At 59.1% G+C, this 27,004-nt stretch overlaps 4 protein-coding genes across 4 annotated transcripts in view; 1 reads left to right on the plus strand and 3 right to left on the minus strand.

Moving 5' to 3' along the window:
* MTMR4 (myotubularin related protein 4) overlaps nt 1–14,105 on the minus strand; it is a 53,101-nt gene extending 38,996 nt beyond the window's left edge. The window contains exon 1 of the mRNA XM_084299364.1: nt 14,054–14,105. The gene's annotated coding sequence lies outside the window, so the exon portion shown is untranslated. The remainder of the gene's footprint in view (nt 1–14,053) is intronic.
* A 511-nt stretch (nt 14,106–14,616) lies between these two features.
* Nucleotides 14,617–18,827, plus strand: LOC311217713 (caspase-1-like). Its single transcript, XM_084299968.1, has 9 exons — nt 14,617–14,674; nt 14,993–15,265; nt 15,553–15,656; nt 15,887–16,063; nt 16,280–16,514; nt 16,641–16,793; nt 17,531–17,640; nt 17,999–18,101; nt 18,595–18,827. The coding sequence occupies exons 1-8, from the start codon at nt 14,668–14,670 to the stop codon at nt 18,089–18,091; spliced, it is 1,152 nt and encodes a 383-aa protein (XP_084156094.1). The 5' UTR covers nt 14,617–14,667; the 3' UTR covers nt 18,092–18,101; nt 18,595–18,827.
* A 1,049-nt stretch (nt 18,828–19,876) lies between these two features.
* ABHD11 (abhydrolase domain containing 11) lies at nt 19,877–22,354 on the minus strand. Its single transcript, XM_084299470.1, has 6 exons — nt 22,284–22,354; nt 21,835–21,970; nt 21,537–21,710; nt 21,113–21,283; nt 20,651–20,832; nt 19,877–20,358 (listed from the first exon to the last, which is right to left on the minus strand). Exons 1-6 carry the CDS (start codon nt 22,343–22,345, stop codon nt 20,220–20,222), a joined length of 864 nt encoding a protein of 287 aa, XP_084155596.1. The 5' UTR covers nt 22,346–22,354; the 3' UTR covers nt 19,877–20,219.
* A 2,351-nt stretch (nt 22,355–24,705) lies between these two features.
* Nucleotides 24,706–25,350, minus strand: CLDN3 (claudin 3; the record flags this gene model as incomplete). The annotated part of the gene is made up of 1 exon (XM_084299963.1): nt 24,706–25,350. One exon carries the CDS (start codon nt 25,348–25,350, stop codon nt 24,706–24,708), a length of 645 nt encoding a protein of 214 aa, XP_084156089.1.
* Between the last annotated feature and the right edge of the window lie 1,654 nt (nt 25,351–27,004).

The following is a 27,004-nucleotide window of genomic DNA, read 5'->3' on the forward strand; positions in this document are numbered from 1 at the left end:
AGAGGGCCTGTGGAAGCCGGGAGGCCCTGCAGGCACCGGGAGGCCCCGGGCCCCTGGCTGTCCTCCTCAGCCCGGGGCCTGCAGACAGCTTCACTCGCGCGGCCTCACGTGCTCCTCCACCGGCACCTCAAAGCTGTCCTTGCTGATGCTGTCTGCTGCCTCAGGACTTAGCATGCTCCTCCTCCTCCTCCTCCTCGCGGAGGCTGCTGCGTGGGGCTGGCTCTGTCCCACTGCCCCACTCTCCCCAGAGGTCACACACTGTGCAGCAGCACGCCATGCAGGCCGAGTTCTCCTAAAATCCTGCTTAAGCCCACCAGGTCGGAAGCTGCCCTGAAATCACAGCTGCAGGGGATGCACCAGGCCTGGCCAAAGGCTAATTTGCCCACCTTGGCTTGGGCATAAACAACAAGGGGAGCAGAGGCAAGGGATGAAGCGGGGGAAGAGGTAAGAGCACGATGCCCACTGCTCTCCCCAGCGCTCACGCAATGCTGCCCAACAGACCTGGGTTGGGTGAAGCAGGAAAACAATTCATGTTGTTCTCATGTTTTTATAGCCTGTATCCTTCTCCAGGATTATTAATCTTGGAGCCAAGCCCTCAGATAACAAGGAAGTGTCAGAGTTGAGAGCTCCCATAAAACCTTAATTTGTTCTCCCCACAGCCCTCTTGTGCACGTGATTCAGGCAGGTTATTGCACACCGCGTTACACAACGGTGTTATTTCCTCAAGGGACCTTTGTCTCTCTTAGTGCAAAACAGAGAGGCAGAGACCGAAGCAGCACTGGACAGGGACAGGAATTAATCTCAAAACCTCTGCCCTCACCTGCTGCAGGTGCTGGGAGCAACGCTGGGGGTGCCAAATAGCCTGGTTCCATTCTCCATTTTCAGAGGAAAAATTCCCCTGGAATTTTCTTAATTCCAGCTCCAGGCTCAAACACCTGTTTGACTTTGCAAGTCAACATCCAAATGCATCAAGCGTGTGTGCTCTGAGAAACCTGACACCACGAGCTAACAGCTAGGCTGTCAACAATGGGAAGAAACATTCGCTCTCTGCATCTGCCTGCCTCGCTCAGGACTGTGAAAATAAACAGCCAGCACCTATTTATGGCAGCTGCATGGAAAAGCTCAGGAAAACCTTAACAGCCCTGTCCTCAGTGCAGCTTGATTCACTGCAGTGATGTAGGCTTAGGGAATGGGGAATAAATAATAAATAATAACAAAGCACCACAGAGGAGCTTCCTGTGAGCATCTGCCACTGGCATGTTACGGGGAATGAAGTCCTTTGGGAGGGAGAAGCACGGCGGTTCAGGAGCTGTGCCCATCCACACACACGTGGGGAGGTTTCCCATGCTGATGGAGCTCAGGGAGATGGGAAGGGCAGCAGACGACAGGCAAAGCTCCGGGGCAGATTTCGGCACACACCCCAGGCAAGATGGGAAGCTTGCCTTTCCTGTGGCTTCTTTTGCACCGCTTAGGAAATGCCGGCAGTTGTTTGCAGCTGGAGTGAGGCTCTCCATGCTCAGCACCTGCCCCAGGCTGAGGTTTTGGTTTAATTTCAGTGAAAACAGTGCAGTTAGTCCTAACGTACTTAATGGCAAAAAACAGTCCCATTATTAAACAGGGGATGTTAGAAGAAACAACCAGGAGTCCAATTAGCCTTATTTTGATCCCAAATGAAATAAAAACAGCCATCTCAGGCCTCTCAACTAATTACAGGCTAAAAATACAATTGTCAGACCACTCGGTTACATGCAAAGTGGATTGTACGGAATAGTCTTTGTTATTTTAAGTGAAACTGCAGGTCCCAGGGTTGCTCCTAATGAAGGCTTCTAACAGCTGGTCTTCAACAACAAGAATTTTTTTTTTTTACTTTTACTGATCAATAAACATTCAAAAGAAAAGCTTGGGCTACCAGGGTTCAAAACCATCTCCACAATACTGAATTATGATGGCAAGCGGGCCAAAGCATTCAGCTCACCCTGCAGTGAGAAGTACCCCAATTTACCTGTGTGTGGGCATGACCAGGGCTGGGTACGAGTGCAGCAGAGCAAGAATACCCGGCAGGTGAAGAAGGGCAGCAGGAACAAGGAGGGGGCAGGCAGCCTGCCGCAGCGATACCTAATAGGGCACTGGCTGAGGTGGTGACCCGAGGGCAGTTCTGCCCCCATGAGCCCAGCATCGTGCCCCTGTCCCCAGCATCATGGGGCCAGGACTGGGGCTGCCTTCAGGTGGCCAAAGTGCAGACAGCAAGCACACGGCAGAGGGACCAAAGTAATCTGAAGCAAAACAAGCTCATGTACGCAGTTTAAAAAACCATTGAGTATGTTTAAGTTTTTATGCAAAGTATGCTCAGCTCTGGGCAACTCTGCTGACAAGGATATAACTCAATCCAATTACCGATAGATGAAGTTTCAGAACTAGATAAATTCCATCAAGCTTCTGACAAAGCCAGCCTTTTTACAGCTTACAGGATTTAAAATGGATCAGATATCTTTTCTTCCAGTTTGACTAAGCGAATCCCCACAGGTCTCTGGGTAAGCAGTGCTGCCCAGGGTGCCCTCAGCACCCTGCAGCTCTGGCTGCTGGTACCTGGAGAACAGCGGCTTGGGATCACACAGCAAATTTCATGTTCAAAGTCAGTGCTCCTGCGGGATTTGGGAGGCAGGAAACCTTCTCCTGTGGAGGAGGGTGCTGTCCCTGGCCCTGCAGCGCTGCACAAGCATCACCCACCCCTAGGATGGGATGGGACGGTCTCACCTCCTCAGTTCCAGACAAATGAGGAGCAGGACACGGACCCGCAGGCACTGCCCCAGAGCTGAACTGCCTCAGCTCCACCACTGCCACGGCAGCAGCTGGTAGCAAGTAACAGCTCGCAAAACTCCTGCCCTCCCTGATCGGAGGGTTGGCTCATGATTAAAATGCCCTGAGACTGTTAGGCTTCGTGTTAACAGAGAACCATCAGAAGACGTCTCTGAAAACTGGTTTAGCTCCTCCTGCGTTCAAAGCAGGAGCACCCAGGCTTCCATCACGGGGATTGCACCCAAAGGCCAGAGCAGGACATGCAGGATCGTGGAGAGACAGGGGAAAGCTGCCGAAGCTGTAAGTACTTCTGGCTGCACAGCACCCTCCTAAGGAGAACTTCACCTTTTGGCCCTCAAAACCATACTTGGATTAGGCTGTTTCCAAGCCTCGTTCTCTCAGCCCAGTTGAAGCTGTGCAGTGAGGATGTCTGAAGTCTGTCCTGCTCCAAGCTGGCCCATGGCACTGCCAGCTCGCACACCTGCGGTGGCCAGACCCCGCCTGTACCCCCTGTGCTGGAGCTTCTGCAGAAGAGCTCAGACGCAAACGAGAGCACAAACCTGGGCTGACACGCAGGCCAACAGCACTCGGACTGGGGACTTGCTCCATGCCAGCGAGCACAGAGCATGGGTGCTGGGCAGGAGGCCCGGTGCTGCCAGTGGCCAGGGACTCTCACAGGTGACAGCGGGACAGGTGAGCAGCCTGACTGAGAGCTGGGCACTGAGGGGGAGAAACAGCACGTGCACGCCACCTGCAGAGGGTGGCTGGGCGCGAGCCTGTAGGCGAGGTCAGGCAGAGCATGGGACAATGCGAGGACCACGAGCAGACCCAGGTGAATCCCAGAAGATGCTGGAAGAGCAGCAGAGAGGGTGGGAAGGGGCAGAGTGAGGTCAGGGAAGGGATTGCAGGAGCCAGGGAGCTGAACCTCTTGAGTGGTGAAGAGGTAAGAATAAATCTGAGAGCCTGCCAAGTTCAAGGTTTTTGTATCAGCAGTTCTGGTGCAGGGGGAAAGATGGGTTGGAGACGTGCGGGATGTCAGCCCAAGCTGGCTGTGCATGGGGGGTGTAATGAAGGAAGGAAAAAGTCAGTCATGGGAGGTGAAGAGGAGCACAGGTGGCTTTGCTTTAAGCAAGAGACCACACAGTTTACTGCACAGGGCAAGGATTCAGAGGCGGATGAGACAGGAGGGGGGCAGAGGTGCAAAGAGATGCTGTGCCTGCCACAGGGAAAGGAGCAGAGTGCTGCGGGAAGTGTGGGGAGGCACGAAGGGACGCTGGCACTGCACTTCATATTCTCTCGGAAGAAACAAGATCCTCTGCAGAAAAAGAGAAGGAGGAAGAAGGTGGGAGCTTTGGAGATCCCAGAGCTGTGTGCAGAGCAGCCAAGTGCGCTGAGAGGGGGTGGCCTGAGCTGAGCCGGCTGCCCTGGGGCACCGCAGTTTCGAGGCAGAAGCAAAAGGGGCTGAGGGGGGAGGAAGGGAGCAGAAAAGAGAGAAGGATGCTGGGGCAGAGAATGGGGCGTGGAGAGAGCTGGAAGGTGAAAATGAGCAGATGGGATTAGAGCCTGGGGGAGGAACATACCACCAGGATTTGAAAAATGCCTCTGGGGGCAGAGGCCAGCCAGGTGTGACCCAAGTGTGCAGGATGACAAGGGACGAAGACAGAGCCTGTGCTCTGCCAGACCCCTGAGGAGCACTGCCATCCATCCGCCACTGCAATGACTTTACACATAATTAATTTCAGCAGCATGCCTGCCTGCCAATCAGCTCCACTGTTTACATTAATGACAACAAAGTCACAGTTTCAAGGGGAAATTGGTGACCGCTGACACAGCCACACGTACCCAGAGCACCTCCTTTCTCTCACCGCGGCGGTGCCACGCAATGCCTCGCCTGCAGGGGAAGCAGCCGAGGGGCCGGGGGCAGCCGGGGGCACCAGGTGGCAGCAGCACGCCGGGGATGCTCCCCTGCCAGGGCTGCCTCTGCCACCTCCTTCATCTTCCTGAGGAACTGGCAGAGAACAGGGACTGGCACCGGCCCCGCGCACTGCTATCGCTGCAGCGATCCATCTCCGGTGACAGCCGCGGAAGAGCTGAGAGCAGCAGAGGGCGAAGCAGGCCGCTCATTCACTTCAGTGGCCTTCGGAGAAACCCCAAACCGTGGCCCTAAAGGGCCCCCACCCCACCTGACCCTCCTGACCTTTTCTGGACCCTCCTGACCAGGCACAGAAAGGGCTTGAGACTGACGCTCTGTGCTGGACTTCACAGCCCCGGAGTGAAGGGAGATGGGAAGTGCAGCGGGACTTCGGTGAGCATTTCCAACGCCCCCTCTAACTCCAGCCCGTTCTCCGGTTCTGTTTGCTTTTCTTTAAAAAAGCAGTTGGGACATTTCAAGTCACAATCAGGCCTTTATTCAAGTACAATTGCCTGGTCCCTACCCAAAGCAGTGCAGATGGACTGGGCCCAGCTGCACTCTAGGCGCCTGCTTCTCCCCATCCTCTGCCTGCAGCTCCAGAGCCAGGCCTGAGCCAGGGAGGAACGCAGAGCCCCTGCCACCCACCAGAGCATGGGTGCTGCTTGGGGCTGCAGAGGACCCCAGGAGGGTTTCTCAGGGGCTGGGCTGCCCTGGGGAACACATGCTGCTCCCTAAGTGCCTCAGGGAGTGGAGGAGGCGGCTGAGCTCCCAGTCACTCAGACTCCGGCAGCCCTGTTACCTCTCCGTGCTGCTCCGCTCTCAGATTTAACTCAATCTCAGGAAGGAAGCAGCAACAACTTCAAGGAAATGGTGACTGTGCTACTGAGGTCACATCCCAAGTCTCCAGGCTGCAGAAGCACTGTTCAACCTGGTTTCCCTGCAAACATTCATTTTTCTTACTCATCGGAAGTCTATGCATTTTAATTCCCATCAACTTGTAATGTCCTTGACAGCTGGCGTTTTCTTTGAAAGACAGTCTTTGTGAGTACAAGAAAAAAAAAAAAAAAAAAAGCCTGAAATATGTGACCCAAATGCACCAGAAGGCTCAGAAATCAAAAGAGAAGTCCTGAAATGTGCCAATCCCATCTCTCCCTGCTCCCCAGCTTCCTTGAGCTCACAGCTCTCTGGGGCACCTGGGCTGCAATGAGCTCCTACCAATAACCTGGGTATTTTAAAATAATGTCAACTAAACAGCAGCAGCACAAACTCAGCCCAGATTCTGCTGGTGTTAGGGATACAACTACTATTACTTTCACACAGGTACATAAACATCCCCAACAGGTGCTAATTTGCAAGTCTTAGGGTGTCAAAGGCATCTGCCTGCCACGAGCAGGAGGAGGGCAGGACGGATGGGAGAACCATACCCCTCGGTAAGAGCCAGAGGCCAGGCAGGGTGCCTTTGACATCTAAACTGGCACCCGCCTGCAAGCACCCAAAGCCCAGCTGTGACAGTCAGTGGAAAGTGTCTAAAAGAAAGCCAGTACTGCTGTTTGTCCGGGTGACCGGATGCCCTGTAACATCACCTGTCCTGAGACACCGTGGGGTTTGGTGGCTCAGCTGCCTACGGGCACTTGGTTAAGCTACAGCAGCCTCCACCTCCCCTTGCCCTGTCCCCGGCCAGGTGCATGCAGCAGGGGACTCTGCAACCTGCTTAAGAGGCTCGCGCCAGGCTGGGTCTCTCATTGTACCCTCCCAATCCCAAGCAACACCTACATCGGCCTTTAAGGATTCCCCCTTTCCACCCCCAGTCCTGTGAAGTCTCTGGTTTAAGAAGATTAGCCTGGAGTCCCTGGTCTTTCATTTCCAGCTGTCTGGAGCCTTCAGAACAGCTCTGTGCTTTAGCAGTGAAAATCACGTCAAAGGATTGTGCTGCACGCTAACCTGCTTTTGTGAACCAACTCACCTCGAACCACGGGGCAGGACAGCAAATTCAGGTGAACTTAATTGCTATGGCCCCTGCCCTCTACCATGAGCTTAACCACTTCTAAAAACAGTACTGCCCATGACGTCCTCTCAACAGACATGCTTAGAAAGGGAAATCCCTAGCCAATCAATAAAAGGAAAGAGAAGACAATTCGATATATATAGCAAGTCCCCTGCTTATCTGACAGTATGAGCCGCACAAATTCACACCCAGAGAACCTTCCCCGCTGCCTAGGACAGGGCATGGGGACAGTCACACGACAAGCTCAATGCTAAAAGGAGCCAAAGGATTTACACTCATCTGCTGCAATTAACACAAACTTCTTTTTACGCTAGGAGCAGTGACTACGATCACTTACCTTAAGTAACTGACTGCACTAAAACTCATCAGCATTGAATTCCTGCCTCGAAGAGATTTAGGCCAAAAATGAAATACATCAGACTTGCTATATCTGAATACAAAAACAAACAAACAAACAAACAAAAAACTCAGAAGGCAATGGGATTTTTTTCTTTTTTCCTTAAATCCGAGACAGCCACCTTTTGCACGCCAGCGCCTCACTGACACGAACAGTTGATATCCCAGGCCTGCTGAAATCAGCGGCAGACCCAGCAGCGGTTTCAGCTGAAGCCAGATTTTCCCCAGCACCACTTACTCATTTCAACACGCGCACTGCAACACAAGCTAGCACCCAGGGCTGCAACACAATAGCTCTGGATACCAGCAGTAATGAAAACCAGGCAGAGCGGAAAGCTGTGTCTTTGAGAGAAGTCAGAGGCATGGTGCTGGAAAAGGCATCCTGCTTCCCAATCGTTGCTCCAGTAACTCTGGAGCTCCGTGACTTTTCGGGGCACTGAGGGGAAGCCGGAGCAGCAGCACAGCCACCTGCAGCATGAGCACATCAGGATCCTGCCTCTGGGTGCCCTGTGCTCCAGGGAACTCTGCTGTGTGTATTGGGTGTTCGTTCAGGCTTTGATTTTGGCTGCTTTGTCATTAGTAAAATATGCTGAAAATGTGACTTCCTCCTACTAGAGGTGCAGACCTATTGAACCTTTCCTGAGAAGTCCAAGTAACTTCCTCTTGTATTGCAAAGAAAGAGAAGACAAGCCCACAGGTTGTATCGTTTGTCACACTGCTGGAAATTCCTCTAGCAGAAAGAGCTATTGATGCAGCAGAGAGAGAGGGAAAGAGAAGGGGAGAGGGAGGGAGGGGAGGGTTACTTTTCATTACGTGTGCGCTTTATCAAACAAAACTGTTAGTTTGCTTTAGAGTACTGAAACACTTTCACTTCCTCTTTCGTCTCATTTAGCAACTGCAGAGAAAGCACCCTGCTTTCTAGTGAGGCAGCTGGATTATCTGCACAGAACCTCTGCATTGAACGGCTTTATCACATGAAAACAATCTCCATCTACTCTCCTTGCTGAGCAAAGCCAGCTCTGTCTAGGATTCTCTTACCCAGCATCCGGGGGCACCTGGCCACCCCCTTTCGATGGCAACAGGAGGCAGAGGCAGCAGGGGAATCAGTCTGCCTGCTGGCGTGCCAGGGGCGACACTCCTGGGAGAGGAAGGGCAGGGAGCATAGCCAGTAGGCAGCAGACATTAGCTTTTAAAATAGGAGAGGGGAAAGAGCAAAGAACAGAGCAGGTAAGAAATTATCTCGTGTCAGTCCAAGAAGGTGCAAAGGACGGGAGGGAGCGGTGCGAGTCACCTGCCCACTGGCACAACCAGCCCTGCACCCACTGCCCAGGTCCCTGCAGCATGCCTCTGAGCCACCCCAATCCGAGCACGGCACCACGGCACCTTGCATGCTGGCTTAAGTCAGCTGCAAGCACGCTAAAGGGCACAGCGGATCCTTCATAAAGAAGCGCTGCCCGTTCAGCTCCTCCTCTGATTGTGTACTCGTCTCTGAGCACTGCAGGGGCTTCACTGCGGGCTGGCAGCCTGATGCTCACAGTGCCACCACATTATGCAGCCACTCAGAGATGAGAAAAGGAACAATTTATCCTGGGACAAGTATCTAAAAGATGCTGCCTCCCCCAGACCCCCGCACCATGGCTGGCACTGCAGACGCCCACCTGAAGGACCAAGGTGGTCACACCAGTAGAAGGATCGGAGAAAAGCAGCCACAGCAACGCCTTTCTTCAAGGCACCACTGCCGAGGATAGTGCCTGTAAGGCTTCCTGAACCGAGGAGCGTTTGACATCACCCTGAGCCGTGGTGCGATCTGAAAAAGCTAGAGGGAAAGCCTGGGACTTGCCCCAGGGCCCCTCAGGGATTTTTGGACATACCCGCAGCCCCTGGAGTGTCCCACCACGGCCCTTCCCTTACCTCGGGCCCTCCTGCCAGGGAGCGTGTTCCTGCTCAACGCCCGGCGTGTGCCTTTGGTGACAGCAGCCAGTGCAGTGACGTCTTACAGGTTCAAAACCCCCCAGAAAATAGGGACTTTACAGCTTAGATGAGCACTTCTCCTTTGAAATCAAGGGACTTCCTCTTCCCATAGGCAGCTGGTTGTGGACATCAAAGCCCAGCACACATCAGTAACGCATTCAGAGCCCGAGACACTTTTCACCTTCTGTGTTAGAGGCAACAAGGCCCTTATAAAGGGCAGCGGTCAGGAGCTGGGAGAGGGAAGGATACACAGGGCCCTCAGCATTGGGCTGTCCTGGGGATGATAAAACTCCCCGAGATCTGGTAATAAGTCATTGTACGGGGGCACCGCACCGCGTAGTTCCAGCACCCACCCGAGCCCAGCAGTGCTGAGGTGTCTCCTGGCCCCGAGGTGTCTCCTGGCCCTGAGTACCCTTGCTGGGCTCACACACATCCATGGGGGAACTCCCGGCCCTCAAAGAAGGCACGCAGGGCATGGGGAGCTCCCCTTTCCCAGGGTGGTTGCCTCTGTCAGCCACTTGTGAAGGGTGTGGAAATGAAGAATGCAGGCTAGTAGCTCCCCTGACAAAGAAACATGAGGTGCTGGCACCTTCCAGAAGCAGGAGCTCTCCCCTGCATACCAGGCAGATGATGAACAGCCTCGCACAGGTGAGAGAGATGTTTGCAGAGGAGAATGAGGCATGCTGTCTGCAAGCACAGAAGATTCAAGTCTCCAGAAAGCAAAGCTGATACCCCTGAAACAGGAGAGTTAATCCCTCTGCAGGGTCCCAACCCAGTGGGACAGCAGGGGAAGGGCTGCCCAGGAGCTGACACAGATCACACCTTGGTGGTTCCCCGCATCCCCAGGACCTCAGCTTTAAGTAAACGTGAGCTGTAACATCAGAGGGAGCAATTCCCACAGACAGAGCTATCAGGCTCTGACAAACCCTGAAGTCCATCACTGCGCACGGAAGGAGCGCTGCAGAAGGACCAGGGGCTGCCAAGGCCCCAGACCTACCTGAAGGTACAGAAAGGTTGACAACAGCGCTCCAAAAGCTTCAACAACTGCACTTAAGTGTAGGCTGCTGGTAAGGTAAAGCTGGCACGGCCTCAGCAGATAGCTTCTTAAGAAATCTCTGATACATCCAGAGTTGCTCACCAAACGAAGCTCACCAGAAGAACACTACTGCTATTCTCCCCACATCCAAACACAGCCATCTCACCCTTAACGCTCAGCCTGCTCCATTTAGGGAACAGAAACACGCCCGAGCACAGCCTCCCTGCCTGAAAAGGCTGATTTCCATCTGCCTAAGTCCGACTGTCAGGGCAGCACAGGCGTCCAGACAGCCTGCACCCAGACACACTGGGCTTGCTCCAAAGTTTTCACTAAGGTTGGAGCGTTTTAGCCTGTGGGAAATCCAGGCTGCCACAACAAGAGATGTGACCAAAGGCACCAGGGCAGCTGCAGCTGGTGGGAGGTAGGAGCGGGGGGCATGCTGTCAGGTCAGAAAGCAGAAGTAAGCACAAGCTGAGACGATGCTGATTGGGGTGAGAAGCAACAACTGCAGGGCTCCAGACATCCACCTGCACCTCCACCCGAGCATCCCGGGCCACACGAGGCCCACCGGGTAACAGTGCTGCCAGGCGAGCTGTGCTGCAGCAGGCGCCTGCCTGTGCCAAGGCTGGCTGCGCTCTCACCGAGCACCCTTGGTGAGGTGTCCTCAAACCTGGGCGCAATGCCTCGTAAACGAGACGCTCAGCGAGGCAGCAGCTTCTCTCTTCCACATTACAATAGCCAAACAGACTCCTGCCCGGCTGTATCATGCTGCGCGCACGGTGCTGAGTGCTGAATGCCAGCCATGCACCAGCAATAAAGTGTGCTTCCGCAGATTACTTCCAAAGACTTAAAAAAAATAATAAGTAAATAATAATAATAATAATAATGGGAAGGCAGGCAGTGCAGTTGAAATAACAGAGGCAACTGAATAGACTGATGCTGGGTTGCCACAAGAAAATCAACCACTAGGAGAAAGCTGGCTACTTTAACGAGTTCCTAGGCTGAAACACAAAAAAGCCTCTGAAGCTTCCAGAAGAAACAATGCAAACTGCACCCTTTGCTCCGAGCGGTTCTCAGTTTCAACAGAGAACATCAGAGAAAGACTGGCAAAGAGCAAGCAATTGAATTGGTTCTGGAGGGTCCTTACCATAAAGCTGTCACTCGCAAGCAGTGCCGTGTCCCCGCACGCTCTGCTGGAGTGAGCAATTCCAAAACCTCATTTTGCAACGAAGAACTGGCCGGGCTGGAAAAGGAACAAGTCCGCTCCCTAGTCAGCGCTGCTCGAGCTATGGAATGGAAGAAAGCTCTAGAGGATATACTACCATGAATGTGGGCTTAAGTTCAGATACAAGACTTTGCCCCCAAGCAGGTAAGCCGCGAGCACTTTCCACCCATGTTTCTGCTGCCAGGACGGACTCCTCCAGAGAGGGGTGGAGCTGCCTGCAGTCAGCAGTCGCCTGCCTCAGCAAATGCCACCAGATCTGGCTTCTTGCGAAGCCTCAGGCAGGAGGTGAACAGCACGGGGCCGCACTTTGCTATCGGAACAGCCCCATCCACCTTATTCCTGGCCAGTCCATTTCCGAGGCTGAGCTTGTCAGTCCTTGTCGCCAGCCCTCCAGTCCGACCAACTCTGCACCCTTGCAGGAGAGAGCGCCACATTTTCTTCCCCAGGAAAACAAGTGGCGGCAAATGCAAAACTCATTCTGCACGTCCAGCAGAGTTGACCTTCACGGGCTTTCCAGTGCATGAGATCAGCTGTATCAAGCGTGCTGTGGAGCAAGTGCTCCACCTAGAAGATAAGGGATACAATCCACAAGGGAAGGAAGACTGGTATTGCTCTAAACCAAAGGCTAAAAGGAGTAAGGTGCCTGCAAATAGACACAATTGCAAAGGAACCTTCAGAGGCTGGTAACTTAATGTGAGTTGGATCAGAATATACCAATGTGTAACTCTCCTCTCCAGAGATGTGTCATGGGCAGGCTACTCCCTCTTGAAGAAGAAATTTGAGGTAATCTCTCAACCAAGAAAGAGCAACCAAGTCAAAACAAAAAGCAACAACAAGGTCATTGCCACTACAAAGAGCAGGAGCCACCTCCTCAGCTTTGCTTCTGCCACTTCCCGTCATTGTATCCCCTGTCAAAGCCATGGCACTGCTTTCAAACCTACCCCACACAGATCAATCAGGCCTGCAGAGGGATGCTGCAAAGCCACACAAAGCCATTCCCAGTCCCTAGCACAGCACAGCTCCCCGCAGAAGGGGAAGGAGCTCCCCCAGCTCAGGAGCTAAGCTGGGTACGGCTCCACAACAAAACCTCAACTCGAGGAAGGTTGGGCAGAAGAGGGCTCCCCCACATGAGCAAACACTCTCCTGCAGGAAAACAGGCACATACCACATGGGATTCAACCACTAAACGTGTTTCAGTTTCATTTCAACTCGGGCTCCCAGTTAAATGCACCAGCAAGTAACCGGAGACCACCTCAGTGTGTAACAGCGACGCAGGGCATCGCCACGGCCGCAGCCTTTCCAAACAGCTGCAAAGCTCTGGCTGCAGAGCCAAAGCGCCTCGCAGCGGGGCAGCTTCCTTCCTCAAAGGCCGACGCTTGCAGAAGTTCACCACCTCGGACGGAATGTCCCCCTTACTGCTCGGAGGTGGCTCGCACTCCGAGGTGCAGACGAGGCTGCGCTCACTGGGCAGGCAGAGCAGCAGCGCAGGGAGCGAGGCTGTGGCCCAACCACGCCACTCGTAGTCCTGAACAGGCATTTTACTATTTATAAGCTAATCATCTGACCCCTCTGCAGGGAAATCCTATCCTTGGGCCGCGGGGAGAGCGGTCGCCTCCGCAGGACAGCTGGGAGGGGCAGCGGGATGCGGCAGCATCAGAGCAGGGCATGTGGATCACTTCCTCCCAGCTCAGGAGCGGTACAGACATCCTGGGGGGTGAGCCAGGACTGCCAGCAGGAATTAATCTGTTACCCAACTCGCTAGGAGCAAGGTAATTTTTTTAAATTGTCTCTCTCCTCCGTTCACCGCTGTCCAAATTCCCAGACGTTGATGTTTCCCTGCGCACCACGACACACGGCAGTGCCATGGTGAGACCACATCCAAGTCCCGAAGCTCTCCAACAGACGGAGAACCGTGGGTCAATGAAGCTGCACTGGAGGGTGGGCCAGCAAGGACGGAAGAAAAAGGCACAAACTTTTGTTTGTCGTTGTTTGCCAGTTATGGATTCCTCGGGACGTATTCACCCTGGGAGCCTGTGCAGGTACACAGCATGGAGATGTTTTCCCGCTCACCTTCCTCCCGTGTGAAACTACTCCAGGTCAGTTTACGCCGCTGGATTTTCTTGCCAGGCGTCACTCAGTGACTTCCGACACAACCCCACGCGCTCGTCCCGTTCAACCCCACGCGCGCCCGGGGAACGAGCTCGTTTTACCTCCGGCCCCTTTTCGTTACCGACCGGCCGCTTCCCGAGGCCGCCCCTCCCTCTCAGGACAGGCCGCGGGGGGCGGGGGCAGCTCCGCCTCGCCAACAGCAGCGCCTCGGGGAGGCTGGCGGCAGGAGCCCCCCGGCCACAGGGACGGGCCCGGCCCCGCTCAGGCACCGGGACGGGCACCCTGCGGGCATCGGCCCCGCCGCCGGGACCAGGGCGGCTCTGAGCAGCCCCGGCCGAGCGGAGAACCGCGGGCGAGGCAGGGCCAGCAGGGAACGGGCAGGGCACGGGCAGGGCACGGAGCCGCCCGGGCACGGGGCGAGATCTGCCGGCGGCCTGCCCCGGGAGGGAGGAGGGAGGGAGGAGGCCTGCCCCTGCCCCTGCCCCTGCCCCTGCCCCTGCCCCTGCCCCTGCCCCTGCCCCGGCCCCGGCCCCGGCCCCGGCCCCGGCCCCGGCCCCGGCCCCGGCCCCCGGAGCCCCCCCCCGCCCCCCCCCGGGCCCTCACCTGTGTCGGCGCGCGCCGCTCCCGCCCGTGCCGCGTGCAGCTCCCCGCCCTGCCCCCACCGCCCCGCCCGGCGCCGCCAATCAGCGCCCGGCGCCGCCGGCACGGCCGGCCAATGAGCGAGCGGAACGCGTCCCCGCCCAGCGCCGAGCCGGCCGCCGGGCCCCGCCCTTCTGCTCGCCCGCAAGCCTATCCCGTGACGGGGCGCGGCGCGCGGGGAGGGGCGGGGCGCGGCGCGCGGCGCCCAATGAGAAATCACAGCGCGTCCCGCCGCAGCCAATCAGCGCGCGGCCAGGCCTTCACCTCAGGGCGGGCCGCGCTCGGCCCCCGGGGGCTGGGGGTCCCGGTGCTGTGGCCGCTTGTGCCCGGCCCGGGGGCTGCTGCCGGTGGCAGGGCCGCGGGGCCCCCTCCCGAGCCGAGGGGAGGCGTTGGGCTGCGGGCTGCGGGCGGCGGCGGGGCCCTGGGGTTGCTGGGGCTGTGCGCGGCGGGGAGCGGCCGGGGCGCTGCTGGGCGGCGGGGCTCGGGCGGGCCGCGTCAGGGCTCCAGGCAGGAAGCGGGGCGGGAGCGTTTGGGGCGCGTTTGCTTTCGGTTTCCTCAGCCCGGGCGGCTGCAGGGGGATGGCGGGTGAGTGCGGCCCTGCCTGCCCGCTGGGCCCGGGGCACCGCAGCGCCCGGCAGCGTGCGGGCTGGGGAGCCGGGCGAGGCCCCGTGCCAGGGACGCGTCCCCCCGGGGCGCTTTCCGCGGCTGTGCGGTAGCGGGGAGAGGCGGGGGGCGGCCCGGGAAGCGCCCGGGGCTGGTGGAAAAGCTGTGGGGCGGTGGGGACACCCTCGGGAGCGCGAGGGGGGAGCGCTGAGGGAAGAGATGGGAAAGAGGGGACGGCTGGGGAGGGCGGTGGAGCTGTGGCCTGCGGGGGCTCTGGGTGTTGACGTGGCCACCCTGCAGACCAGGAGCTGCTGAGGGTGCGCGCGGACTTCGTGGAGCGTGTGCGGAAGCCGGTGATCTCGAAGCTTCTGGATGACCTCCTGGCCCACAAGGTGCTGAGCCAGGGAGAAGTGGATGAGGTGCAAGAAGGCAATGCAGTGACAGGTGACAAGGCCCGTTGCCTCATTGATGCTGTGCGCCTGAAGGGCTCCAAGGCCAGCCAGATCTTCATCGACAGCCTCAGGAAGCATGATCACACCTTGGTGGAGCAGCTGGGTCTGGCCACTGGCTCGGGTGAGAGACACGGGGCTGTGGCCTGCCCCAGCCATGATGAGGTGCTGGGCGCCTCCTGCAGGGTGCTGGAGGGAGACATGGGAGCAGCTGGGAGTTCCCAGTGTCACTGTGCTGTGGCAGTGGGTCCCCGTTGCCATGCAGCGATGACAAGGCTCTTGGGGGGCTGTCCCCTGTGGGACTGAACAGGGACACCTGTGTGGCAGAGTCTGGTTCTGCTTGCCCACTCATGCCCTGTGACAGCCCCTGCTTGTCCTTCCCCGTGTAACCGTGGGAGTTTGTGTTTACAGGGTCCCCTGGTGTGCAGCCCCCCGTTAGCATCCAGGGCCAGCAGTGGATCCGGCAGTGCTCCCTAAGCGAGTACCAGCGCATCCAGGAAGCAGAGGGAAATCAGGTGCTGTGGGTGGAGGAGATGAGAGGAGGGCCAGAGCACAGACCTGCTGCCCACCAGAGTGGGCGAGGGCTACTAAGGGTCCTCCCTGGCCCAGGAGCAGGAGCTCTGGGGTGATCTCCCAGAGAAAGGGAGGTGTGGATGCTGTGTCCGTGGGCCTTCTCCGCACTGTTCCCAAGAAAATTCCCCTTCATCCACCCACAGCTGAGCACCACCTCCCTCCCTCCTCACAGATCTATCCCATACTCTTGCCACGGGAGACACGAACCCGTAGGGCTCTGCTCATCTGCAACACAGAGTTTGAGTACCTCAGCCAGCGAGAGGGGGCTGAAGTGGATGTGAAGGAAATGACGAAGCTGCTGGAGGGGCTGGGCTACAGGGTGGACTTCCATGAAAACTTAACTTCCCAGGTAAAGGACTGTACAAAGCAGCTGGCACTGGCCCCACAAATGGTGTGGAGACCCTCGTGTGCAATGGTCATGGGGGGCTCAGAGTAGACATGGCTTTGGGGGATCTCAGGCACCATGGGAACAATTCTGTCCCTGGCTCCTGTTGACAGCTGGTGGCTGGATCTCCACACAGCTGATTACAGGAGTATGATGCTCCTTCTGCCTTGTGGCTTGCAGGAGATGGACGTGGTCATGAAGGATTTTGCAGGTCACAAAGATCATTTGACCTCTGACAGCACCTTCCTGGTGTTCATGTCCCACGGACGTAGGACTGGGCTCTGCGGAACCAAGAGCAGAGATGAGACCACAGACATCCTTTCCCTTGACACCATATACAAGAACTTCAACAACAAGCACTGCAAGGCACTGATTGGCAAACCCAAGGTGGTTATTATCCAGTCCTGCCGTGGAGGTGAGTTCCCACTATGGGGTGCCTGTCAGGTGAGCAAGCCAGACAGGCTCTCCCAGGGCAAGTCTGCCCCAAGCACGGGGTGAGGTTGGGGCACCCCACTACTGATGGCTGGCCCTATCTTCCTAGACAACAGTGGGGCGGTGCTGGTGTCTGACTCGGCCATCTCCGAGATGCCTGCTCTCAGCTCAGACAGCATGAACGCTGTAAAACAGCAATGTAGAAAACTCGGATTAATTCACCTGGAGAGTGATTTTGCCACTTTATATTCCTCCACACCTGGTAAGCAATTCCTGGGAGATAGTTCTCCTGTCTGAGGGGAGGTGAGGGGGACAGGATTGCCATTCCCCGTGCCATGGGTCTATTCCACACCACCTCCTTGGGGTAGGTTGCCTGGGGGTCCTCTCCATCGGGTGTTCTGGCACGCACTGCCCTGGGGTTGGAGCAGCCTCTGGAGAGGGCAATGTGCCCTGATGCCAGGGTACATGGCTGTGCCAGGCCCTGAGCCCTGTCTGGGTGAGCGGCACCAGGGCTGGAGCTTTGTGCCCTCCTGGCACACTCTGAGCTGGGGCTGCTCTCACCCATGCACTAGGCACCCTGGTGCTGCAATGCTCCCCAGAAGGGAAGCCTGCCTGGCTGCCTGCCCTCACCCCAGCCTCCTCACCAGCTCTGCCCGCACACCTTCCCCAGCCCATTTATCTCACCGCAGCGACTGGCTGGGGACAGCTGTCTCCTGCAGGGAGTCTGGCTTGGTCAGATGGCTCCAGGCCATGCCAGCTGGCACACATCAGGAGTGTGGCTGGCAGCAGGGTGGACAGAGAGGCTTGAGGAGGATATATCACAGCCAGCCTCCCTGGAATGCTCTGTCCTTTTTCCATTCTTTATCCTGCAGGTCAGATAGGCCAAATACAAATATCCCAGAGAAGGTGACCCTGTTTCCTGCTGTAGCACCCAGTGTTAATCACTGTGGCAGTGGAGAACACCAGGGAAATGACACTTGGCATTTCTTGTCTCCCCAGATACCATCTCCTGGAGAAGCCCAGTAACAGGCTCCATTTTTATCCAGAGACTGGTAGAGCAGTTTCGAAGCCATGCCTTTAACAGTGACTTGCAGGAGTTGTTCCGAAAGGTGAGGCTCTGCAGTCAAACGCAGATGCAGCTACGCAGTGGTTAGAGATACTGCTCTGGGAGCAGGGCCCAGCTCCAAGCAGAGCTCTGGCCAGGGCAGGCTGTTCCTCTGCAGGCCTCAGGAGCAAACTCCTGAGGAAAGGGGCCCAGGCGCTCTGGTTTGGCCTGGAAAATCAGCTGGATCTCCAGGGGTATCAGCATCATGCTGTGTGGTGGGTGTGTGAGAACCTGGAGTGTTGGTGCAGCCCATGGCACCCCTTGTGCCACCAGACACCTTCCTGGGAATGCCTCCTGATTCCCTACGGTGTTCCCATGCTGGGAAGGGAGTGTCCTCATTTCTCCCCATTCTCTCACCCCAGGTCCAACGTTCCTTTGAAGACTTCCCTAAGCAGTTGCCAACACAAGAAAGGACTACAATGCTCAGAAAGTTCTATCTCTTCCCAGGCCACTGATCTGCCTGCCGTGAGTATCTTCACCTCACACTTCTACAGCAGCCTTTTCTCTGTGGCCCAAACCTGGTAATCTTGTCAGAGGGCAGGAGCAGGGATAAATTCCCCATCTCTCCTGGCTTCAGACCACACAGCTTAGGCTGTATGTCCAAAGGACATGAGTACTGGTAGTAGGTGCCAGGCACTGGCCTGACTTGCTCCCCATCTCCCAGCTGGCTACAGGAGATACAGGCTACCAAAACAACTTCCTTGGGCACCTGTTTCAGGGGGGCGTCTTGGTCTAATGTTCTCCGATGGGTTTAAAAAAAAAAAAAGCCATGGACAGAGAAAGTGTTTGAATTTGGGAGTGATACAGTAGAAGACTCAAACTCAAGGGAAACTCAGCTCCGCTTCAGAGCAATGCACTTAAGGAAAATTTCCTTTTCTGTCCTTGGAGTAAAGGCCAAGAACTGTGTGTTTCTACAGAGAACAATCTCTGAACCAGTTCTTTTTGCCCTTTCCTCTAGGCAACCTCAGACCGGAATAAAATAGTCCATGGTCTCCTCTCCTTTCCTTTTGTGGCCTGCAACCCCTGAGCAAAGTCTTGCCAGGGAGCAGCGGATGCCTGTCAGTAGAGCACTGAATGCAAACATGGCAACGGTGAAGAGATGTTAGTCAAGCAGAGCCTGTGAAGCATCTCCCCAGCAGTGACAGATCTCCGACAGCCACTTCCACCCTGTCTCTGACTCTACCTGTCATCTAATAAAGGGTTTTTAACATCAGACAGCACCTCTTCTTTGCCTCTAGCCTGTGGTGGGTGGATGGTCACTATGGCCAGCAGTAGCTGCTGTTGTGTTGCGTTCCTGCGGCCACTGTGAGCAAGGTGGGAGGGTGGAAATCAGAGGGGGTGCCCACCCTGGGGGTGGCTGGGCACATGTTGCCTGGGGCTGCCCTCCTGGAGGCCCCCGACTGCTCAGTGTGTATCTGCTCTCTGCACCACTGGGACACCAGGACCCAGGAGCTGGACTTGATGATCCTTGCGGGTCCCTTCCAATTTGGATATTTTAGGTTAGATGTTAGGAAGAACTTCTTTACTGAAAGGGTTGTGAGGCATTGGAACAGGCTGCCCAGGGAAGTGGTGGAGTCACCATCCCTGGAAGTCTTCAAAAGATGTTTAGATGTAGAGCTTAGGGATATGGTTTAGTGGGGACTGTTAGCGTTAGGTCAGAGGTTGGACTCAATGATATTGAGGTCTCTTCCAACCTAGAAATTCTGTGATTCTGTGAAATTCTGTGATTCTATGACAGCGTCTCCTCTAGTCCTTACCCGAGTTGTGCAAGAGCTATGGTTTGTATTTTCTGGCACGAGGGGGATGCAACAACAGAGCTGCCTCATGCCCTGCTGTCCCTCGGCATCTCGAGTTTCTGCCCAGAGTCTGCATGCTCTCCAGGTTTCCGTCTCCTTTGGCTGAGTCCCTCAGGAAAGAAAGTGAATGCAAAGCCTTCCCTTACCCAGGCCACCAAGCCCAAAGCAGGGTGGGTGTCCGTGTTCCCACTGGTCCTTCCTTGCAGGCCCACAGCGTTGCCTTTCTCAGGAGGCAGCTCCCTCCATGTCCTCACACTGCCTGGAGGTGGAGGAAGGATGTGATTCCCTCTGGGAGCCATGAGGGTTCCTTAAACCCATGTCTAATGCCCCAGTCCCACCAGCGTCCCTTCAGGCAAGCCAGAGCCCATTCCTGTGCCCACCACTGCTCCCGTTCTCCTCCATAGCCACATCCAAACCGTTCTCTACCTTGGCATGGAGTCAGGTTTATTGCAAGTTCTGCAGCTCCACTACCAGGTGGTCTGGCAGTAAGGAAGGAGAAGACCCTCCTGCCTCCTCCTAGTGTCTGAAACACCGCAGTGCAGGCAGGCTGCGGCCTGGGCCAGTGCCACCAGTGTCCCAGAGAGCTTGCAGGAGAACTCAGAGGGATGGGCATGGAAATGTGTCTCAGCTCTGGCTCCATGTGTGCGGGGATGGCAGAAGTCCTAGGACTGCGAAGGGGGCAGCTGGTCCAGGATGAGCCCCTCTGCCCAGAGCCCAGGAGCCCTGCACTACTGCCCAGGGCTCCTCAGGTCTCACACAATGTTTGCAGAAACCCTGGTCCCCAGTGCTACGGTGGTGGCAGGAAATTGAGGACAGTGGTGATGAAGTCTTCAAATTTATCTTGATGGACTATGTGACCTGCACCTTCGATGAACTGGATATCTGCCTTGGGAAAGAGGCGCTGGATCTCTGGGTAGTCTTTGGAACTGCAGGACGAGTGAACACAAGGTGGGAGGTGTGGTCAGAGGCCTGTCCAGATGTCTGCCCTCACACTCCCCAAGCAGAGGGCTAGCCCAGCTCTGACCACATCTCCCTTCACTGCTAGGAAGGCCTGGGGCTGCCCCCAGGTTCCTCCTCGCTCTCCAGCATGCTGGTGTCACCGGCTGCTGGAGGCACAGGGCTCACTCCAGGACCTCCCCCCTCCTGGGACTTCCTCGCACCCTCAGCAGCTGCAGAGGATCACGAGGGGTCAAGCCACAGACTTCTTTCCAGTCCCACCTGATATAGGGTGAGTTGGATCCTCCCAAAAAGAGTGTAGGGCCAGGGTACGGCTTGTGGAATACAGGAAAGCTCATGATATCTTCCAAGTGGTGGGAGATAGCCTCCAGGTTCACACGCCAGACATAGTGGCCCTCCACCTCCACCAGGTTGGTGAGAAGGAACTGCCTCAGCTGCGGGTGCTGCCACAAAAGGGGAACGTGCTGGTGGGTAACACGCTCATCAGTGAGAGCAACGCGCCCTCAGGATGTGCTGGCACCTTGCGTTGTCCCCTCCAGCCCACCCCGCATGCCTCACAGGCTCCGTGTGCCAAGTCCCCCAGTGCCCTGGCGGCCCAGCTGCACAGGCCAGCACCGAGCTAGCAGGAGAGGGAAGAGCCCAGCAGCGACTGTGGTCCTAAAGCCCAGTGTCCCAGGGACGGGCCAGGAGCAGAAGCCCCATTCCAGCAGAAGGACTTCCCACCTGGACCACTGGACTCAGCTGACTGTCAGCCAGCTGGCGGGCTGCAGAGCGGGACAGACCAGCCGGGATGTTCACTGACTTCATGGCGGAGACGTAGGCAGAGAACTCGGAGACGAGCGTGGTTGAGACAGGGCTGATGTCTACGGAGATAAGGCGCTCCACCAGGTCTGGCTGGGGACACAAGCGGGGCACATTGGACGCGAGCCGAGACCTCCCAGCCCCGCTCTGCGTGGCGGGGCCAGGCGCAGGGCTCCCGGCAAGGCTCCTCGAAGGCTTCCAGCCTCCTCCTGCCCCAGCGCAGAGCTCCGCGTGCCCGTCCCCGAGTTCCCTCGGGTGTCACCCCCCACCTCGCGGTCGCCACCCCCTTCCCACAGCGTCCCGCCACCCGGCCCGCTCCCGCCACCGGCCTCAGGCGCCCGCCAACCCGCTGCAAGGCCAGCGCCATGGCCGTCTTGCCGCCCATGCTGTGTCCCAGCAGGATGCACTTGGGGACGCCCAGGCGGGCCAGGAGCTGCTGCACGTCCAGGCTCATGGCTTCGTAGGTCATCACCGGGCTGTGGGGGCTGCTGCCGTGGTTGCGGGCGTCCAGCGTCAGCACCTGCCGGGCAGCGCCCCGTCACCCCCGGCACCGGCACCACAGGCGGCCGCGGCCCCGAGCCCCGGGGCATCGCCCGGCGCCGCCGCGGCCTCCCCGTCCCCCCCGTCCCGGGTCCCGGCCTCACCTGCCTGCCGCTGCGTCGTGCCAGCGCGTTGGCCACCGTCTGCAGGCTGCCGCGGCTGCCGAACAGCCCGTGCAGCAGCACCAGGGGCGGCCGCGGCCCCGCGGGACCCAGCGCCGCGTGGGACAGGGGCACGGCCCTGCGGGGGGGGGGGGGGGCGGTCAGGGCGGGGCGAAGGGGGAGGGGCAAAGAGGGGTGGGGCCGCGAAGGGGCGGGGCCTAGAGGGGCGGGAAGGGGGCGGGGGCCGGGGGTGCCCCTCCCGCGGGCAGTGCTGGCACGCGGCCAGGGGGCGGGGCCACGCGCGACCCCAGGCCCTGAGAGGCGCGCACCGCGGGCAGGGGGCGGGGTCATACGGCGAGGGGGCGGGGACAAGCGGTGGGCGAAGCCCCGCCCCTCCTGGCGGGGCCCCGCCCTCCCTCCTTCCCTCGCCCCGCGCGCGGGCGGGCCCTTACGTCACGGCGGAGCGGGCGGCGGGCGGCGGCGGGAGGGGGCGGCGAGGCAGGCGGCGGAGCATGGCGGCGGCGGCGGCGGGCGGCGCGCGGGACGTGACGCACAAGCGGCGGCCCCGCCCCCGCCGCTGCCCGCGCGCGCCCCCTGGCGGCAGGAGGGGGCGGCGGCGCCGTGACTCAGCGCCGGGAGCGGGCCTCGGAGAACGGGGCCTCGTCACCGTGTGTGTGTGTGTGTGAGTGTGTGTGTGTGTGTGTGTGACCGTGTGTGTGTGTGAGTGTGTGTGTGTGAGTGTGTGTGTGTGTGTGTGACCGTGTGTGTGTGTGTGTGTGAGAGTGTGTGTGTGTGTGTGTGTGTGTGTGTGACCGTGTGTGTGTGTGTGTGTCACCGTGTGTGTGTCACCGCGCACCATGGTGTGTCACCGTGTCCCCCCGTTGTCCCCACATCACACCGCGTGTCCCCGCACACTGCCCGTCCGACGCCCGGCCCCATGCAGGCAGCTGTCCCTGTCCCTGTCCCCGTCCCTGTCCCTGTCCCCGTGGGGCTCCAACCCCATCTGGGACCTGGGACCGAGGATGTGCGGTGCTGCCCCCAGACCTCTGCCATCCCAGGGACTCCCCCAGGCCTGCGTGGTGCTGCCCGCACCCTGCTCCCCATGGCGCCCCGAGGGGACGCGTGCTGTGCTGTGCAGGACGCAGCCGCCGCAGCAGGCAGCACGTGGGTGCACGTCGGTGCCCCGCAGCCACGCTCGGGTGAACGGAGGCAGCGCCTCGCCGCACCGGGCATCCCGGCCCTGCAGCGCAGCCTTTGTCGCAGAGCCAGCGAGGGGAGAGCTGACACCGGGGGGGGCCGCGTCCCTCAAAGGCCTCCTTGTGCTCGCTGCCGGCCTCCGCCTGCAGGCAGCAAGGTCACCGCCTGCCCGCAGGCCCCGCGTGCCAGCGCCCCGCTGTCCCCGGGAGCCCCGGGCCGGCCCCAGCTGGGCTGCTCCGCTCCGCAGCGCGGCCGATCCTTATCGGGGGCCAGGTGGGGCCGGGGAACCGGAGCCTTGCAGATCGCCGTGGGCTCGGCCTGCCCACGGGGGTGTCGGACCAGGAGTGGCGAAACCGCCTGCTCTGCCCTGCCTCTGGGCAGCGCTTTTCCAAGCGGTGGCCGCAGGACGTCCCCGGTGGGCCGGGGAAGGGGCGAGAGGCGGCAGCAGCCGGCGGCCCCGCGCGGGACGGGGCGATGCACCTGCGGCTTTGTCCCTGCTCGCTGGAGCGTGGTGGGAAGGCGGGGGCTCTGTGGGGCCGAGCCGAGCCGAGCCATGCCGCCGGCTGGGAACAGGCGGTACGGGCGGTTGTGCAATGCGGCCTCACCCCAGCCTTTGCTGGGGGGGAAAGAGCCCGTCTTCCCCTCCGGAGAGCCAGACTTTGTACTGAGCGGGCAGGGAGTGTCAGCAGCAGGATGTGAACGGCTGCTTGGGTGTCTGCAGACCCACCCGCTGCCAGCAGTACCCTCAAAAGTGTGTGTGGGGGGGAGAGCAGCCCTCCCCGGGACCACCAGACCCCAGAAGGGCAGTCCCATGGGTTGGGAGGGAGCCAGAGGGGGAAAGAAAGCAAGGAGGGGCTGGGGCACAGGATGGGACTTGGGAGTTGCATGTCCCCAGATCTGGTGCTGTGTGGACGCTGCTGCTCCTGCGGGGCCAGGGGGGGCGTCCCCGGTGCCCCTGGTGGGCTCCATTCCCAGTGGGGTGGCTCCTGGCATGGGGACAGCTCTGTGCTCACGCCCCTGTCTGAGAGGACAAAGAGATGGTCCTGGCTGCGGTGGGTTCCTATCCATCCTGGCTCCGGGGCTGGCATTTTCTTCCTTAATTGTGCTAATTAGCTCCACACTTTCAGCCCGTGGGGCTGAAGCTGTTGTCCCGCAGATGGCTCCCACCCCACATGTCCCCCCCTACATCCAGCTGAGGAGAGCTGCCCCAAGGACACGCAGCTACCAAAACAGGACACGTTTATTGACAAATGTAACTCGTACAGACCACGCGTAACAGGGAGAGAAAGCGCCTGGCCGGCGGGGGGGCCGGGGGGCCGGGGGCTGGCGGGGCAGGGCACGGGGGCACCGCCGCTTCCTCCTGGCGCTCATGCGAAGAGCTCTCCTGGCAACCCGAAACTGGCTCTGTTTACACGAAACCGTCTGTATTTACACAGCCGCCCGCCCGGCTCCCGCTCCCGCGGCCCAGCCCTGACCCCTGGACCTCTCCCGTTGCCCCCCCCCATCGCCCCCCACCTCTGCCCGCTCTCGCCGGGGTCGGGGTGCCCTCGGGGATGGGGTCTCTCCCCGGCCCGCGGGGCAGAGGGTCCCTGGCGGCGCCGATCCCGCTGGATGGGGCTGGAGGTGGGGGTGCGGGTGGCCGAGCCCCTCGGGGGGCCGGGGCGGGGGAACGGGGGCTCACACATAGTTCCTCTTGTCGTAGCTGGTGACGGCGGAGCGTGGGGCGGAGTAGGCCACCTTGCTGGGCGCGTACCTCTCATCTTTGGGGGGGCAGGAGCAGCAGAGCAGGGACCCCCCGAAGAGCAGAAGAGCGGCGGCCGCCCAGCCCACGTAGAGGGACGTGCCCAGCTCCCTCTTCTGCGATTCAAGCACCAGCGGGTTGTAGAAATCCCGGATGATGGTGTTGGCCGACCAGGAGACGGGGATGAGGGTCATGATGCCAGAGAGCAGGAAGATGACGCCGGAGACGATGGTGATCTTGGCCTTGGTGGTCTCGTCCTCCACGCAGCGGGTGCACTGGGCGCCCACGATGGCCACCATCAGGCCCAGCACGGCCAGCACGATGGCCACCACCAGGAGGGCACGGGCGGCCTGCAGGTCCTGCGGCAGCGCCAACATGGAGTCATACACCTTGCACTGCATCTGGCCCGTGCTCTGCACCACGCAGTTCATCCACAGCCCTTCCCAGATGATCTGCGCCGTCACGATGTTGTTGCCGATGAAGGCCGACACCCGCCACATGGGCAGCGCGCAGCAGATGATGCTGCACAGCCAGCCCAGCACCGACAGGGCCACCCCACCGATCTCCAGCCCCATAGACATGGTGTCCGGCTCAGCGCGCCCCAGGCGATGGCAGAAAGGAACCCACTGACCGAAACCACCCCGGGCTCCGCTCGCCGCTGCAGCCTTGGGGATCGGCTTACACCTGGGTGCACCTGCGCTTATAAGGGCTGGCGGGGCCGGGGCCGGGCTGCGCTCGCTCAGCGCCCGCCCGGGGTGGGGTTTCACTGCCGGACGCTCCTCGCCACTGGCTCGGTCGCAGCGTCCCACACCCTCCCCTTTGTTTGCAGAGATGGCGCTGGTGCAGGGGAGGGAGGGGGAGAAGCCACCTGAGATGGCCACTGCCGGCAGAGGCCTAGTTTCGGGGCGTGGGTCTGGATGGGTGCAATCTGGAGACCACAGCGTGGCACTGGAAAGCCTGGACAAGGAGCTGGATGGGCTGTGGTGTACGTCCATGGGCTCTGAGTGCCAGCCCTGCTGCCCACCCTGCACCTCGGTGCCTTTTGGGGAGCCCACATCCACCACTGCCCCTTCACAACCCTTCCTAAAGGCAGCAGGGCCTGGAAATTCCTGGAAATCCTTCGTCTGTGCTTACATGCTGGACATGGCCATGGCCAGATCCTAGCCCGGGCCCCTATACCAGGCAGCATGACATGATACGGCACGGCACGGCACGGGTGGGAGCCGTCACTCCCGCAGCCCAGCCTCTTCAGCAGGGATGCTGTAGGTCACAGTCTGTTGTATTTCTGGAGCACCTTATCAGATCTCACGTTTAACATAGTGTCCAAAAGGAAGGGAGTTTATTTAAGATTACAGCCTTGTTGGGGTTTTTATCCGCTTGCAGATTGCCTCTTATCTCATTGTGGCTCAGTGAGAGCAGGGTGCACTCAGGCACCTTTGCATCACCGTGCAAAGTGCAGCCCCTTTGCCTCGCCACAACGCACCCCATGTTGGCAGTCCCCACACAGCCCCGACCCCACACAGCCCCCGTCTCCACCCATCCCCCTGTCCTGAGCCCCCAATCCCCCTTGTGTAACGTGGGACGTGCTGGGCTGGGTGTGCCCATTGGGATCCCTGGCCAGGTGATAAACCTCTTTACTCATCCTGCTCAAATGTTTTGTCCTTGAAGGAAGCAGACAGAGCACGTAACACTCTGGCAGCGTCACCCCATCCACCTGGCAGGCCTGGCTGAGTAGCAACCGGCGACAGAAAAACAAGGCAGGCACGGGCCGGCTGCCCAGGCGTGGTCGCCCCATAAGCAGTCACATCCTGGGGCTCACTGTCCCCAAAAAGAGCCACCCCAAGGCAGTGGGGTGCTGCTGTGCGTGCGGCTCCCCCAGCACTTGCACGGCTGTTTGACCAGAGTGCTGCAGGTATTTCCAGCCCCCCACCCCAGGAATGCGCTTGCCCCCTCCTCTGCAGCCGAGCGAGTGCCCGCGGGCTTGCTCCAGCCTGTTCCTGGCCGCTGCCGAGGGCCCCCCTACAACTCATTAACTACTCAAGAGCGCGGTGCGCAGCGGGTGCTGGCAGCCTGTGCCGCATCACAACCCCTCCTGCTCCAGTAGCCAGGACCCCAAAGGCAGGGGGCCCTGACCCAGCTGTTTCCCGCAGCACCCCGACACCCCCAGTCTGGCTGGGTCAGCTCCTGCCACCCCACGGCACCCCAGTGGCCTGTGCCTGGGTGCCTCTGGCACTG

Source organism: Netta rufina (assembly GCF_964035555.1).
Source record: "Netta rufina genome assembly, chromosome: 21".
NCBI lineage: Eukaryota > Metazoa > Chordata > Aves > Anseriformes > Anatidae > Netta > Netta rufina.

Excerpts from the sequence above, each read along its gene's own strand:
- LOC311217713 (XM_084299968.1), top strand. Across the intron at positions 15,657-15,886 it reads AGGAAGCAGAGGGAAATCAG|ATCTATCCCATACTCTTGCC; the intron begins GTGCTGTGGGTG and ends CCCTCCTCACAG. Across the intron at positions 16,794-17,530 it reads TTTATATTCCTCCACACCTG|ATACCATCTCCTGGAGAAGC; the intron begins GTAAGCAATTCC and ends TTGTCTCCCCAG.
- ABHD11 (XM_084299470.1), bottom strand. The coding sequence starts at position 22,345 with ATGCTCCGCCGCCTGCCTCGCCGCCCCCTCCCGCCGCCGCCCGCCGCC. Across the intron at positions 21,971-22,283 it reads GCCGCCCGCTCCGCCGTGAC|GGCCGTGCCCCTGTCCCACG; the intron begins GTAAGGGCCCGC and ends CCCCCCCCGCAG. Across the intron at positions 20,833-21,112 it reads AGCTGAGTCCAGTGGTCCAG|CACCCGCAGCTGAGGCAGTT; the intron begins GTGGGAAGTCCT and ends CTTTTGTGGCAG.